Below are 16,874 nucleotides of genomic sequence, written 5' to 3'. Positions count from 1 at the left end.
AAACGTACCCGATTTAATCTGGTTACTACTCCTGCCCAGAAACTAGAATATGCATATAATTAGTAGATTTGGATAGAAAACACTCTAAAGTTTCTAAAACTGTTTGAATGGTGTCTGTGAGTATAACAGAACTCATAAGGCAGGCCAAAATCTGAGAAGATTCCATACAGGAAGTGCCCTGTCTGACAATTTGTTGTCCTTCTGTAGCATCTCTATCGAAAATACAGCATCTGTGCTGTAACGTGACATTTTCTAAGGCTTCCATTGGCTCTCAGAAGGCGCCAGAAAGTGTAATGGGGTGTCTGCTGTCTCTGGGCGAAGAACAGCAGGATAATTTGTTAGTGGTTAGCCTGGGAACAGTGACACTGGAGATGTGCGTCCACGAGACTACTCCATTTTTTTCTTTCAGCCTTTGAATGAATACAACGTCGCCCGGTTGGAATATTATCACTATTTTACGAGAAAAATAGCATAAAAATTGATTTTAAACAGCGTTTGACATGCTTCGAAGTACGGTAATGGAATATTTAGAATTTATTTGTCACACAATGTGCCCGCGCGTCACCCTTCGGGTAGTGACCTGAACGCACAAACAAAACGGAGCTATTTGAATATAACTATGGATTATTTGGAACCAAAACAACATTTGTTGTTAAAAGTAGAAGTCCTGGGAGTGCATTCTGACGAAGAACAGCAAAGGTAATCCAATTTTTCTTATAGTAATTCTGAGTTTAGTGAGCACCAAACTTGGTGGGTGTCAAATTAGCTAGCCTGTGATAGCCGAGCTATCTACTCAGAATATTGCAAAATGTGCTTTCGCCAAAAAGCTATTTTAAAATCTGACACCGCAATTGCATAAAGGAGTTCTGTATCTATAATTCTTAAAATAATTGTTATGTATTTTGTGAACGTTTATCATGAGTAATTTAGTAAATTCACCGGAAGTTTGCTAGTTCTGAACATCACATGCTAATGTAAAAAGCTGGTTTTTGATATAAATATGAACTTGATTGAACAAAACACGCATGCATTGTATAACATAATGTCCTAGGAGTGTCATCTGATGAAGATCAAAGGTTAGTGCTGCATTTAGCTGTGGTTTTGGTTTTTGTGACATATATGCTTGCTTTGAAAATGGCTGTGTGATTATTTTTGGCAGGGTACTCTCCTGACATAATCTAATGTTTTGCTTTCGCTGTAAAGCCTTTTTGAAATCGGACAATGTGGTTAGATTAACGAGAGTCTTGTCTTTAAAATGGTGTAAAATAGTCATATGTTTGAGAAATTGAAGTTATAGCATTTTTGAGGTATTTGTGTTTCGCGCCACACTCTACCATTGGATATTGGTGAGGCGTCTGTCCCTAAAAGGATAACAAACACACCCCATAAAGAAAATGAGAATTAAAAACAGATTCAGGCCCTGGTTCGACTGTGATCTTGCAGAGTTACTCCACGTAAAGAATTGCATTTGGCGAAAGGCTCGGCACACGCATACTCAGGCTGACTGGCTATCGTTCAGTCAAATGAAAAATAAGTGCACTCAGGCTATCCGGAAGTCCAAAGTTAGATACTTTAAGGAGCAGTTCTCTCTCTGTGTGTCTAATGCCAAGAAGTTCTGGAAAATGGATACAGACCTGGAGAATAAACCCTCCTCCTCACAGCAGCCCATGTCCCTTAATGTTGATGATGTGGTTGTTACTGACAAAAAGCACATGGCTGAGCTCTTTAATCACCACTTCATTAAGTCAGGATTCCTATTTGACTCAGCCATGCCTCCTTGCCCATCCAACATTTCCTCATCTCCCACCCCTTCTAATGCAACTATCCCCGATGCTTCTCCCTCTTTTTCCCCTGCCCCGCTACAACACATCCATCACGCTGATCCCCAACACAGGGGCCCCTCAGGGGTGCGTGCTCAGTCCCATCCTATACTCCCTGTTCACTCATGACTGCACGGCCAGGCACGACTCCAACACCGTCATTAAGTTTGCCGATGACACAACAGTGGTAGGCCTGATCACCGATAATGGCGAGACAGCCTATAGGGAGGAGGTCAGAGACCTGGCAGTGTGGTGCCAGGACAACAACCTCTCCCTCAATGTGATCAAGACAAAGGAGATGATTGTGGATTACAGTCGTGGCCAAAGGTTTTGAGAATGACACAAATATTAATTTCCAAAAAGTTTGCTGCTTCAGTGTCTTTAGATATTTGTCAGATGTTACTTTGGAATACTGAAGTATAATTACAAGCATTTCATAAGTGTCAAAGGCTTTTATTGACAATAACATGAAGTTGATCCAAAGAGTCAATATTTACAGTCTTGACTCTTCTTTTTCAAGACCTCTGCAATCTGCCCTGGCATGCTGTCAATTAACTTCTGGGCCACATCCTGACTGATGTCAGCCCATTCTTGCATAATCAATGCTTGGAGTTTGCCAGAATTTGTGGGGTTTTGTTTGTCCACCCGCCTCTTGAGGATTGACCACAAGTTCTCAATGGGATTAAGGTCTGGGGAGTTTCCTGGCCATGGACCCAAAATATCGATGTTTTGTTCCCGAGCCACTTAGTTATCACTTTTTCCTTATGGCAAGGTGCTCCATCATGCTGGAAAAGGCATTGTTCGTCACCAAACTGTTCCTGGATGGTTGGGAGAAGTTGCTCTCGGAGGATGTGTTGGTACCATTCTTTATTCATGGCTGTGTTCTTAGGCAAAATTGTGAGTGAGCCCACTCCCTTGGCTGAGAAGCAACCCCACACATGAATGGTCTCAGGATGCTTTACTGTTGGCATGACACAGGACTGGTAGTGCTCACCTTGTCTTCTCCGGACAAGCTTTTTTCCAGATGCCCCAAACAAATCGGAAAGGGGATTCATCAGAGAAAATGACTTTACCCCAGTCCTCAGCAGTCCAATCCCTGTACCTTTTGCAGAATATCAGTCTGTCCCTGATGTTTTTCCTGGAGAGAAGTGGCTTCTTTGCTGCCCTTCTTGACACCAGGCCAAAAGTCTTCGCCTCACTGTGCATGCAGATGCACTCACACCTGCCTGCTGCCATTTCTGAGCAAGCTCTGTACTGGTGGTGCCCCGATCCCACAGCTGAATCAACTTTAGGAGACGGTCCTGGCACTTGCTGGACTTTCTTGGGCGCCCTGAAGCCTTCTTCACAACAATTGAACCGCTCTCCTTGAAGTTCTTGATGATCCGATAAATGGTTGCTTTAGGCGCAATCTTACTAGCAGCAATATCCTTGCCTGTGAAGCCCTTTTTGTGCAAAGCAATGATGATGGCACGTGTTTCCTTGCAGGTAACCATGGTTGACAGAGGAAGAACAATGATTCCAAGTACCACCCTCCTTTTGAAGCTTCCAGTCTGTTATTCGAACTCAATCAGCATGACAGAGTGATCTCCAGCCTTGTCTTCGTCAACACTCACACCTGTGTTAACTTCTCTAGGCTAGGGGGCGGTATTTTCACGTCCGGATGAAAAGTGTGCCCAAAGTAAACTGCCTGCTACTCAGGCCCAGAAGCTAGGATATGCATATTATTAGTAGATTTGGATAGAAAACACTGAAGATTCTAAAACTGTTTGAATAACGTCTGTGAGTATATCAGAACTTATTTGGCAGGCGAAACCCCGAGGACAAACCACCCAGGAAAAAAAAGAGAGTGACCTCAAGTTTCAATGGGATTTCAATGGGAATCTAGAATTCTAAGGCAGTTGCTTGCAGTTCCTATCGCTTCCACTGGATGTCAACGGTCTTTCGAAATTGGTTGATGTTTTTCCTTTTTGTAATGAAGAAGTAGCCCTGTTCAGAACGAGGGTCGAGTGAAGTGTACTGTTGTGGTTGAGGCGCGTGAACTGAAAGCACGCTTCACTTTGTTTTCCTCCGCTATTGAACACCATTTATCCCGTCTTAAATTGTATCGATTATTTACGTAAAAAAATACCTAAAGTTGTATTAGGAAAGTTGTTTGAAATGTTTGGACAAAGATTACAGGTAACTTATGAGATATTTTGCGCGAGTTGGAACCGGTGTTTTTCTGGATCAAACGTGCCAAATAAATGGACATTTTGGATATATAACGATGGAATTAATCAAACAAAAGGACCGTTTGTGATGTTTATGGGACATATTGGAGTGCCAACAGAAGAAGCTCGTCAAAGGTAAGGAAGGAATTATATCTTTATTTCTGAGTTTCGTGTCGCGCCTGGCGGGTTGAATTATGATTGTCTGTGTTTGTTTGGTGGGGTGCTATCCTCAGATAATCGCATGGTTTGCTTTCGCCATAAAGCCTTTTTGAAAGCTGACACGTTGGCTGGATTAACAACAAGTGTAGCTTTAATTTGGTGTATTGCATGTGTGATTTCATGAAAGTTTAATATTTATAGTAATTTCATTTGAATTTGGCGCTCTGTCATTTCACCGGATGTTGTCAAATCAATCCCGTTAACTTCTTATGGCTCAAATCCTGTTAGCGAGAGAATCACTCACATGATGTCAGCTGGTCCTTTTCCAATTCATCTGATCACTCTTTATAACATTCTGGAGTATATGCAAATTACCATCATTCAAACTGAGGCAGCAGACTTTGTGAAAATTAATATTTGTGTCATTCCAAAAACGTTTGGTCAAGACTGTACAGGAAAAAGAGGACCAGGCACGCCCGCATTCTCATCGATGGGACTGTAGTTGAGCAGGTTGAGAGCTTCAAGTTCCTGATAGCCTGTAGAGTCCTGTCCTACTATCCAGGTCTGTACCCAAACAATTTGAACTTCTACTTTTAAAAATCCACCTCTCTAAAAACAAGTCTCTCACCGTTGCCGCCTGCTATAGACCACCCTCTGCCCCCAGCTGTGCTCTGGACACCATATGTGAACTGATTGCCCCCCATCTATCTTCAGACCTCGTGCTGCTAGGTGACCTAAATTGGGACATGCTTAACACCCCAGCCATCCTACAATCTAAACTTGATGCCCTCAATCTCACACAAATTATCAATGAACCTACCAGGTACCACCGCAAAGCCGTAAACACGGGCACCCTCATAGATATCATCCTAACCAATTTGCCCTCAAATACCCCTCTGCTGTTATCAACCAAGATCTCAGCGGTCACTGCCTCATTGCCTGCATCCGTAATGGGTCAGCGGTCATACAACCTCCACTCATCACTGTCAAACGCTCACTGAAACACCTCAGCGAGCAGGCCTTTCTAATCGACCTGGCCTGGGTATCCCGGAAGGATATTGACCTCATCCCGTCAGTAGAGAATGCCTGGTTATTTTTTTTAAATGCCTTCCTCACCATCTTAAATAAGCATGCCCCATTCAAGAAATGTAGAACCAGGAACAGATATAGCCCTTGGTTCTCTCCAGACCTGACTGCCCTTAACCAACACAAAAACATCCTGTGGCGTTCTGCATTAGCATCGAACAGCCCCTGTGATATGCACATTTTCAAGGAAGTTAGAAACCAATATACACAGGCAATTAGAAAAGCCAAGGCTAGCTTTTTCAAGCAGAAATTTGCTTCCTGCAACACAAACTCAAAAAAGTTCTGTGACACTGTAAAGTCCATGGAGAATAAGAGCACCTCCTCCCAGATGCCCACTGCACTGAGGATAGGAAACTGTCACCACCGATAAATTCACTATAATTGAGAATTTCAATAAGCATTTTTCTACGGCTGGCCATGCTTTCCACCTGGCTACCCCTACCCCTACCCCGCCTCCCCATTTCTCCTTCTCCCAAATCCAGTCAGCTGATGTTCTGAAAGAGCTCCAAAATCTGGACCCCTACAAATCAGCCGGGCTAGACAATCTTGACCCTTTCTTTCTAAAACTATCTGCCGAAATTGTTGCAACCACTATTACTAGCCTGTTCAACCTCTCTTTTGTGTCGTATGAGATTCCCAAAGATTGGAAAGCAGCTGCGGTCATCCCCCTCTTCAAAGGGGGGGACACCCTTGACCCAAACTGCTACAGACCTATATCTATCCTACCCTGCCTTTCTAAGGTCTTCGAAAGCCAAGTCAACAAACAGATTACCGGCCCTTTTCGAATCCCACCGCACCTTCTCCGCTATGCAATCTGGTTTCAGAGCTGGCCATGGGTGCACCTCAGGCACGCTCAAGGTCCTAAACGATATCTTAACCCCCATCGATAAGAAACAATACTGTGCAGCCGTATTCATTGACCTGGCCAAGGCTTTCGACTCTGTCATTCACCACATCCTCATCGGCAGACTCAATAGTCTTGGTAGAGTTCAGTGTGTTAAATCGGAGGGCCTGTTGTCCGGACCTCTGGCAGTCTCTATGGGGGTGCCACAGGGTTCAATTCTTGGGCCGACTCTCTTCTCTGTATACATCAATGATGTCGCTCTTGCTGCTGGTGAGTCTCTGATCCACCTCTACGCAGACGACACCATTCTGTATACTTCTGGCCCTTCTTTGGACACTGTGTTAACAACCCTCCAGACAAGCTTCAATGCCATACAACTCTCCTTCCGTGGCCTCCAACTGCTCTTAAATACAAGTAAAACAAAATGCATGCTCTTCAACCGATCGCTGCCTGCACCTGCCCGCATCACTACTCTGGACGGTTCTGACTTAGAAGATGTGGACAACTACAAATACCTAGGTGTCTGGTTAGACTGTAAACTCTCCTTCCAGACTCACATCAAACATCTCCAATCCAAAGTTAAATCTAGAATTGGTTTCCTATTTCGCAACAAAGCATCCTTCACTCATGCTGCCAAACATACCCTCGTAAAACTGACCATCCTACCGATCCTCGACTTCGGCAATGTCATTTACAAAATAGCCTCCAATACCCTACTCAATAAATTGGATGCAGTCTATCACAGTGCCATCCGTTTTGTCACCAAAGCCCCATATACTACCCACCACTGCGACCTGTACACTCTCGTTGGCTGGCCCTCGCTTCATACTCGTCGCTAAACCCACTGGCTCCAGGTCATCTACAAGACCCTGCTAGGTAAAGTCCCCTCTTATCTCAGCTCGCTGGTCATCATAGCAGCACCCACCCGTAGCACGCGCTCCAGCAGGTATTACTCACTTGTCACCCCCAAAGCCAATTCCTCCTTCAGCCGCCTCTCCTTCCAGTTCTCTGCTGCCAATGACTGGAACGAACTACAAAAATCTCTGAAACTGGAAACATTTATCTCCCTCACTAGCTTTAAGCACCAGCTGTCAGAGCAGCTCACAGATTACTGCACCTGTACATAGTCCATCTATAATTTAGCACAAACAACTACCTCTTCCCCTACTGTATTTATTTATTTATTGAGCTCCTTTGCACCCCATTATTTATATTTCTACTTTGCACTTTCTTGCACTGCAAATCTACCATTCCAGTGATTTAATTGCTATATTGTATGTACTTCGCCACCATGGCCTTTTTTTGGCCTTTACCTCCTTTATCTCACATCATTTGCTCACATTGTATATAGACTTATTTTTCTACTATATTATTGACTGTATGTTTGTTTTACTCCATGTGTAACTCTGTGTTGTTGTATTTGTCAAACTGCTTTGCTTTATCTTGGCCAGGTCGCAATTGTAAATGAGAACTTGTTCTCAACTTGCCTACCTGGTTAAATAAAGGTGAAATAAAATAAATAAAAGAATGTAAACAGTGCATCCAAATACCTGTATTTGGCGCATGTGACTAATACGATTTTATTTTATTTAATTAACAGTGTTTACACCATAGGATAAACTAGCTTAGTTATCAGTGTTTACCAGTGGCGTAAAAAGTACCCAATAGTCATACTTGAGTAAAAGTAATGATACCTTAATAGAAAATGACTCAAGTAAAAGTCAACCAGTAAAATACTACTTGAGTAAAAGTAAAAATGTATTTGATTTTAAATATACTTAAGTATCAGAAGTAAATGTAATTTATAAAATATACTTAGTATAAAAAGTTAAAGTATAAATCATTTCAAATTCCTTATATTAAGCAAACCAAAAGGCACGATTTTCTTTTTGTCTTTTTTTTTACAGATAGCCAGGGGCACACTCCAACAATCAGACATCATTTACAAAGAAAGCATTTGTGTTTAGTGACTCAGCCAGATCAGATGCAGTAGGGATGACCAGGGATTTTCTCTTTAAGTGCGTGAATTGGACCATTTTCCTGTCCTGCTAAGCATTCAACATGTAGCTAGTACTTTTGGGTGTCAGGGAAAATATATGGAGTAGAAAGTACATTATTTTCTTTTGGAATTTAGTGGAGTAAAAGTAAAAGTTGTCAAAAATATAAATATTAAAGTAAAGATACCACCAAAAACTACTTAAGTAGTACTTTAAATTATTTTTACTTTAAGTACTTTACACCACTGGTGTTTACACCATAGGCCAGGCTATTGTTTCAAATCTCAGTTTGCTTTACAGTCTAGTGTTAAGTTTACGCCATCTGTCCTTCATAAATCCCCTGTATGAATTCAGCGTGAACAATGATTTGGACACAAAAGTTTAATGTAACTTACATCCTTATGTATTATGTGCATTGAAGCCTCGGGGATGATAGATTATAGAGATGTTAAATGTTAGTATGTAGCTTACTCTGACTGATGGAGCCATCAACAGAGATCTGTTATCTAGCTCGATGAATTTAGGCCTATAGCATCCATCGTTGAGTGAAGAGTCAGACAGCAAACAATTAGGAGCTGACAGTGGGTGAAATGAGAACGTTTTTTCTGTTTGCAGTCCTGTGAATCTGGTACGCAACAGCTTTATTAGATATTGCCTAGTGTAGACTTGGTAAAATTATTTATCCAGGTTGTATATCCTTGATAGGCTACCTGTAATCTCGGTTGGAAAGTGGACAGTCTGAGGGTTACTCCTACGACAAATGGTCTTCCGAGGGTTACTCCTACTACAAATGGTCTTCTGAGGGTTACTCCTACTACAAATGGTCTTCTGAGGGTTACTCCTACTACAAATGGTCTTCTGAGGGTTACTCCTACTACAAATGGTCTTCTGAGGGTGACTCCTACTACAAATGGTCTTCTGAGGGTGACTCCTACTACAAATGGTCTTCTGAGGGTTACTCCTACGACAAATGGTCTTCTGAGGGTTACTCCTACTACAAATGGTCTTCTGAGGGTTACTCCTACTACAAATGGTCTTCCGAGGGTTACTCCTACTACAAATGGTCTTCCGAGGGTTACTCCTACTACAAATGGTCTTCTGAACAGGAATGGATGATCAGACCAGAGGCACAGCCCTTTGTGCTGTTGTCTGTGCCCAACAATGTTTGTAACCTGTTTTGTGCTGCTACCATGTTGTGCTGCTGCCATGTTGTGTTGCTACCATGTTATGGTCATGTTGTCATGTTGTGTTGCTACCATGCTGTGTTGTCATGTGTTGCTGCCTTGCTATGTTGTTGTCTTAGGTCTCTCTTTATGTAGTGTTGTGTTGTCTCTCTTGTCATGATGTTTGTTTTGTCCTATATTTTTATTTAATTTATTTTTATATTTAATCCTAGCCCCCGCAGGAGACATTTTGCCTTTTGGTAGGCCGTCATTGTAAATAAGAATTTGTTCTTAACTGACTTTCCTAGTTAAATAAAGGTTAAATTAAAAAATATATATATAAAAAGAGGCAACAGGAAGAGACATAAAAGACAAGTCAAAACATTCCTGTTCTTCCTCAGGACCAGAACATTTAAATACACAAACCCTGTGCTGGGCCCTGCTGCCAAGCAGAAATCTTTGTGTTTGCAGTTTTAGGACTTTTCTATTGGTCAATTAAGGCAGACAAGCTCAATCAAGCCCAAAGAAAGTATTTGCAATTATTTCCAATAGTATCCTATTAGAAGCCAGGTCTGCTGCCAAGAGACAGAGGCAACGCTACAACAGCTTGTAAATCCTGTGACCGTCATACTATCTGAGAGCATGGGGGGGTCACCTGAGCAAGTCAGGCAAGCTAGCTGCTGTCTGTCTGTATGACAGTTGAAAAACATTCATTAAACTACTAAAATAATGTAGCCTAGAGGTGTGTGTACGTGAGGGAGACTGTAAAGAGATGTTGAGTGAACTAAAGGATGCACTGTTTACATCATTTAGGATATTAGGCGGCCAACCTTATCCCAACATGTCCAGTAGAAGAGGTTTAAACCCGGACGTGCTTTAGGACAAAACATTCTCAAACGGGTTATTGCTTACTCCTCTCCTCACAGAGAAAAGGTTCAACTATGTAATGGATATATGAGAGTGTTGTCACGACTTCCGCTGAGGTCGGTTCCTCTCCTTGTTCGGGCGGCGTTCGGCGGTCGACTCCACCGGTCTTCTAGCCATCGCTGACCCATCTTTCATTTTCCATTGGTTTTGTCTTTATTTTCTACACACCTGGTTTTCATTATCCAATTCCATGTTCATGAACTTTAACCCTCTGTTTCCCCCATGTTTGTTGTGCGTGATTGTTTCTATGTTCAGTTCGGTTCATGATGGCTGGTTTTTCGGCAGGTGCTGTGTTCACCGTGCGTAATGTTTACCGTTGGTTATTGGTCAAGTGTATTTGTTACCTTGTGCCTTTGTTTTTTTGACTAAAGTACGTTGCTCACTCATTCTGCTCTCCTGCGCCTGATTTCCTGTACCAGCTACACTCACCTTCTGACAGGTATCTACTACCTCCAAGGTAAAGGTTAAACCAGAAGCTAAATATTATATGATCCTACAGATATAATCCTACTACAGATTTTTTATTTAACCTTTAATTAACTAGGCAAGTCAGTTAAGAACAATTTCTTATTTACAATGACGGCCTACCAAAAGGCAAAAGTCCTCCTGTGTGGACAGGGGCCTGGGATAAAAAAATATATATAACTCAGCAAAAAAAGAAACGTCCTCTCACTGTCAACTGCGTTTATTTTCAGCAAACTTAACATGTGTAAATATTTGTATGAACATAACAAGATTCAACAACTGAGACATAAACTGAACAAGTTCCACAGACATGTGACTAACAGAAATTGAATAATGTGCCCCTTAACAAAGGGGGGGGTCGAAATCAAAAGTAACAGTCAGTATCTGGTGTGGCCACCAGCTGCATTAAGTACTGCAGTGCATCTCCTCCTCAGACTACACCAGATTTGCCAGTTCTTGCTATGAGATGTTACCCCACTCTTCCACCAAGGCACCTGCAAGTTCCTGGACATTTCTCGGGGGAATGGCCCTAGCCCTCACCCTCTGATCCAACAGGTCCCAGACATGCTCAATGGGATTGAGATCAGGGCTCTTTGCTGGCCATGGCAGAACACTGACATTCCTGTCTTGCAGGAAATTACTCACAGAACGAGCAGTATGGCTGGTGGCATTGTCATGCTGGAGTGTCATGTCAGGATGAGCCTGCAGGAAGGGTACCACATGAGGGAGGAGGATGTCTTCCCTGTAACGCACAGTGTTGAGATTGCCTGCAATGACAACAAGCTCAGTCCGATGATGCTGTGACACACCGCCCCAGACCATGACGGACACCTCCACCTCCAAATCGATCCCGCTCCAGAGTACAGGCCTCTGTGTAACCCTCATTCCTTCCACGATAAACGCAAATCCAACAATCACCCCTGGTGAGACAAAACCGCTACTCATCAGTGAATAGCACTTTTTGCCAGTTCTGTTTGGTCCAGTGACGGTGGGTTTGTGCCCATAGGCGACGTTGTTGCCGGTGATGTCTGGTGAGGACCTGCCTTAGAACAGGCCTACAAGCCCTCAGTCCAGCCTCTCTCAGCCTATTGCGGACAGTCTGAGCACTGATGGAGGGATTGTGCGTTCCTGGTGTAACTCGGGCAGTTGTTGTTGTCATCCTGTACCTGTCCCGCAGGTGTGATGTTCGGATGTACCGATCCAGTTCAGGTGTTGTTACACGTGGTCTGCCACTGCGAGGACGATCAGCTGTCCGTCCTGTCTCCCTGTGGCGCTGCCTTAGGCTTCTCACAGTATGGACATTGCAATTTATTGCCCTGGCCACATCTGCAGTTCTCATGCCTCCTTGCAGCATGCCAAAGGCACGTTCACGCAGATGAGCAGGGACCCTGGGCATCTTTCTTTTGGTATTTTTCAGAGTCAGTAGAAAGGCCTCTTTAGTGTCCTAAGTTTACATAACTGTGACCTTAATTACCTACCGTCTGTAAGCTGTTAGTGTCTTAACGACCGTTCCACAGGTGCATGTTCATTAATTGTTTATGGTTCATTGAACAAGCATGGGAAACAGTGAACAATCAAGATCTGTGAAGTAATTTGGATTTTTATGAATTCTTTGAAAGACAGGGTCCTGAAAAAGGGACGTTTCTTTTTTTTGCTGAGTTTATAAATATAGGACAAAACGCACATCACGACAAGAGAGACAACACAACACTACATAAAGAGAGACCTAAGACAACAACATAGCAAGGCAGCAACACATGACAACACAGCATGGTAGCAACACAACATGACAACAACATGGTAGAAACACTACATGGTAGAAGCACAAAACATGGTACAAACATTATTGGGCACAGACAACAGCACAAAGGGCAAGAAGGTAGAGACAACAATACATCACGCAAAGCAGCCACAACTGTCAGTAAGAGTGTCCGTGATTGAGTCTTTGAATGAAGAGATTGAGATAAACTGTCCAGTTTTGAGTGTTTGTTGCAGCTCTTTCCAATCGCTGGCTGCAGTGAACTGAAAAGAGGAGCGACCCAGGGATGTGTGTGCTTTGGGGACCTTTAACAGAATGTGACTGACAGAACGGGTGTTGTATGTGGAGGATGAGTGCTGCAGTAGATATCTCAGAAGGATTATACTCCCTCCTACAGATATAATCCTCCTACAGATGTCATAGTTGGTACTCATAAGTCTATTCTATTCGTGGCTGTGTTTATGTGCCAAGTGAATGTGGTGGTTGGCTACCCAACACACGGCAAGCGGTACCGGAGTGCCAGTTCTGGGATCAAAAGGCTCCTGAACAGCTTCTACCCCCAAGCCATTAGACTGCTGAACAATAAATCAAATGGCCACTCGGACTACTTGCATTGACCCCCTTTTTTACACTGCTGCTACTCACTGTTTATTATCTGTGCATAGTCAATTTACCCCTACCTACATGTACATATTACCTCGACTAACCTGTACCTCCGCACATTGAATCGGTACCGGTACCCCCTGTATATAGCCTCGTTATTGTTATTTTATTGTGTTTCTTTTTAAATTTATTTTTTATTAACTTTTTTTAAACAATTCTGCATCGTTGGTTAAGGGCTTGTAAGTAAATATTTCATGGTAAGGTCTTCACCTGTTGTATTCACAGCAAATAAAATGTTATTTATTTGATTGATTTATTTCTCCTGAGAAGTGAGGAAGGATAGAGGTGAGGAAGGATAGAGGTCCCTTACATCCAGAAACAAACCCCTTTCCCTTGAGCTGCCCATCTCCTTTGCACTGTGAAGATCTGGGGCGGTATCAAGCATCTGAGAGTAGAGGTGATCTAGGATCAGGTCCCACCTGTCCATTTAACCAACCTGGACTCAGGGGTAGACGTAACATAGTAAATGTAAATCTGGTTCCATCTAATTAGTAAGATATGTTACATTTCATATGGTATGTATTAATTTGTGGATGACATCATTCAAATTCGTATGATATGTTACAAATTGCAATTCATACAATATGTTACGATAACCTACTGTCTAATGTAACAAAACAGTTTCCCGGATTCACATTAACTATGTTACGTGTAGTCTATGAGACCAGACTGATACAATCTTCAAAATGTATGCCTATTTTAAAACATCATTCCTACTCTGAGACACTTTATGAAAATGGGCACTAAAAGTATGACCAATGTGGTGAAATGCCCACAATATCCAGAGCCACTATGAAAAGCCTACAATTTAACTCTTCATCATCACAGGACTTTGTCTTTTGATTTCAACCTAACTAAGCCCTAAAACTCTCAAAAGTGAAACCGTTTCCATGCTGTGTCATTTTCTCATTCCCATTTTCTCAGTGACAAGGGTCTGTTATAAATGTTTACTCTCCAGCAGTTGTATAGCTATAATTGCCAGGCCTGGTTTGAATTGCAGGCAACCTGTGTATTGGGGTGGGTTGTAGCCTAGCTACGACAGAGGAATGATGTAACGTTGACTGTAATAACTGCCTAACAACACAGACCATAGCCAGCCATGACAACAGTCATCAAGTTCTGATGTACAGTCACTGAGTGTCTGCCAAAGCTATTACATCAAACAGATAATGAACTTACTTCATTTATCTATTTCGATGGTTTGCATTGATTGATTTAACCTTTATTTTAATCAGGGAGTCATACTGAGAGCCAGGTCTAAATGACAGAAAATACACACATCAATATAAATACAAAATAGCAAACAGAAAGAAAAACACGGTCATAAAAAACAAAACACATTCATCAGTAATAAGGTCCTCAATCATCTTTCTGAACTGCCCTTGAGGCACCAGAACATAAACTTTAAGAACATTTTGAAGATTGTTCCATAAATGAGTTGGAAGAAACCTGGAATGAGTCGTCTTGCTCCAGAGCTCTCATTAGGAAGTGACAGGCGACCAGACAGACAACAGGTTAGCTTAGCTAGCTAGGGTGGGCAAACCTCCCAAATTACCTTAGGTTCTTAATCAATTCCAAGTACACTTCCTTTCAATTATTAAATATTCCAGTAGTATTTGTGACTGCAAAGACAACTGGCACGGCCGGGCGAGTGTTATCTTCATGAAAGAGTTGATGAATGTAATGATATGAGTTCAAAAAACAGACAGTACGTACCTCTCAAATAGTATTCTGACCACAAAGATCCCCAAAGCCAGCGGTAAGGCAGAGAGCAAGTGACTGGCTTTTGGATACTCCACCCCGGGCGCTGGGTCTGCAAGGTCCGCCCAAGTCACATTATGTGGGAGCCAAAATCTCTCGTTCCAAAACCAGGCTGAAAGAGCAGCCATAGTCACCAAAAGTGGCTTCGATTAAATAAATATATCCCAAGGAAAAAAGTTGAGAAAGGTTTCCACCGCCGTCCCTCCGTTTCGTGCCCCTGACGTGATGGAGTTGTTGCATTAAGGAAGTGAAATGGGCCACGGCCCCACCTCCCGCCCGCTATTCAGAGGTACCGTTGATGGAATACTGTTACTTTACCAGTCCGCAGCCACCTAGCTAGCTAGCGTTCTTGTCAAAATAAGAGATAATCAATAATAATCCGTGATTAAAATCATGTGCCCAATATAGGTGAATGTGTGATGTATGTAGAAAATGGTCTTGTCCCTCAGACTGGACTTTAAAAGTTGAACAATAATGGAAGGGCGCCACCAAGTGGTCGTCCATAGTATTACACGGGAGACGTTCTGAAACGTCATGATTGTAATTATCAGGTGGGCGTACCATGATCAACTAACGTAGTTATTCAATTAGCCCAAAATCAATTTCCAACCATCTGGTTTGACTTCAAATTAAATGTTTGCCGACAATTGTCTCATCAGCAGCCTACGCTATAGCCTAATGTAGCATATCTTAAGGACATTATCAACATAAATATTTAACTTATTCATTGTCTGTTATCAACATTATATGGGTATAATAGGCATTTTATCTCAGAAAATGTCCAAACAAATTAGCCATTTTCATTCGCTATAGAAATACACATAGGCCTAAAAACGTAAATGCTGAGGATATGGCTTTTGCAAGCGCCAACATCCCTCTCCAAACAAAATGGCCAATTCCCAAATGCATGTGTATTCATTAACACACGTACAGAACGGAGGCGCAGTCTGGTAAAAAAAAATACATGTGAAAGCATCGCCATAATAATGGACGAATCCACTGACACACACGACCAATGTGTTCTTCATATTTTGTAGGAGAGCTAGGTGAAGAAGACGTTAAAAAATGGTTCTGGCTGATTCAGGCAGAGAACTATTGAGGCAGTGAACTATTCAACAGTGTTCCCGAGAACCTGCGCTTTGTGGAGATAGAAAAATACTCCATATACTGCCGTCTTAACCGAGTTGGAGAAGTTTTTGGGGTTTTTATTTCTATAGCTAATGAAAATATGCTAGCCATTTATGTTCTGAAAATAGTCTACAAATCCCACTCTACATGTTCTGTTTATAAATATGCCCTTCATACCCATATGTATAATAATCTAATGTTAAATTGCAGGTTTTGCAGAACATATTGTTTTCTGCAAAGAGCGTCCCAGCAAGTTATTGACGTGCTAATTTTTTAAGCAATATTCTGATTTTGAATTGTTTATATTTTCTGGTTGTCTCTCCCCTTTAACTGTCCTAATTGCCCCCATTTTTATAACCTCCGATGATCAGGGATTGAGTCTGTTGGAGACGATCAGTTTGAGGGTAAAGTGAAGTGTAGAATCACTGATCACTGACTTAATAACTATGCAAACCATGTAAACTAGGGACTCTGATAATTCTATTACATCACACCAGCTCCTGTGGTCAACTGTTTTGGAGGAAAAACGACAACGTTTGTTTATCAAAGCCTGTTATTACGAAACAAGTTAGTAATTTGTCCATAAACCTACAGTATATGCAAGACTAATTTTGAAATCACATCATGATTTTGGCCCAATGGAACCGTCAGAAATCTGAAAAGAGAAAGTGAAAAGTGAGTGAATACATCACCGACTTCTACAGAACCTTTACATACTATGCTGATTACTGAATACCTTAAAATCTATACACACTACATTTACTAAAGTGTTTCGGAGTAAATTGACTCGGTAAATATTTAAGTGGGCTAATTATTCTGCCAGATTTAATACACATACTTATTCCCTTGCTCCAGAACAAGATACAATCATGTGTTCTGATTATATTAAATT

At 42.0% G+C, this 16,874-nt stretch overlaps 1 protein-coding gene across 1 annotated transcript in view; it reads right to left on the bottom strand.

The window, feature by feature from the left end:
- Nucleotides 1-15,298, bottom strand: part of LOC106583702 (ceramide synthase 5) — a 94,466-nt gene extending 79,168 nt beyond the window's left edge. The window contains exon 1 of the mRNA XM_014168206.2: nucleotides 14,810-15,298. Coding sequence (XP_014023681.2) covers nucleotides 14,810-14,982 — 173 coding nt within the window. The 5' untranslated portion in view covers nucleotides 14,983-15,298. The remainder of the gene's footprint in view (nucleotides 1-14,809) is intronic.
- Between the last annotated feature and the right edge of the window lie 1,576 nt (nucleotides 15,299-16,874).

This window comes from Salmo salar, chromosome ssa22 (assembly GCF_905237065.1).
Source record: "Salmo salar chromosome ssa22, Ssal_v3.1, whole genome shotgun sequence".
NCBI classification, from domain to species: Eukaryota; Metazoa; Chordata; class Actinopteri; order Salmoniformes; family Salmonidae; genus Salmo; species Salmo salar.
Note: the sequence above shows the minus strand (reverse complement) of the source record. Positions and strands in the feature narration are given on the sequence as shown.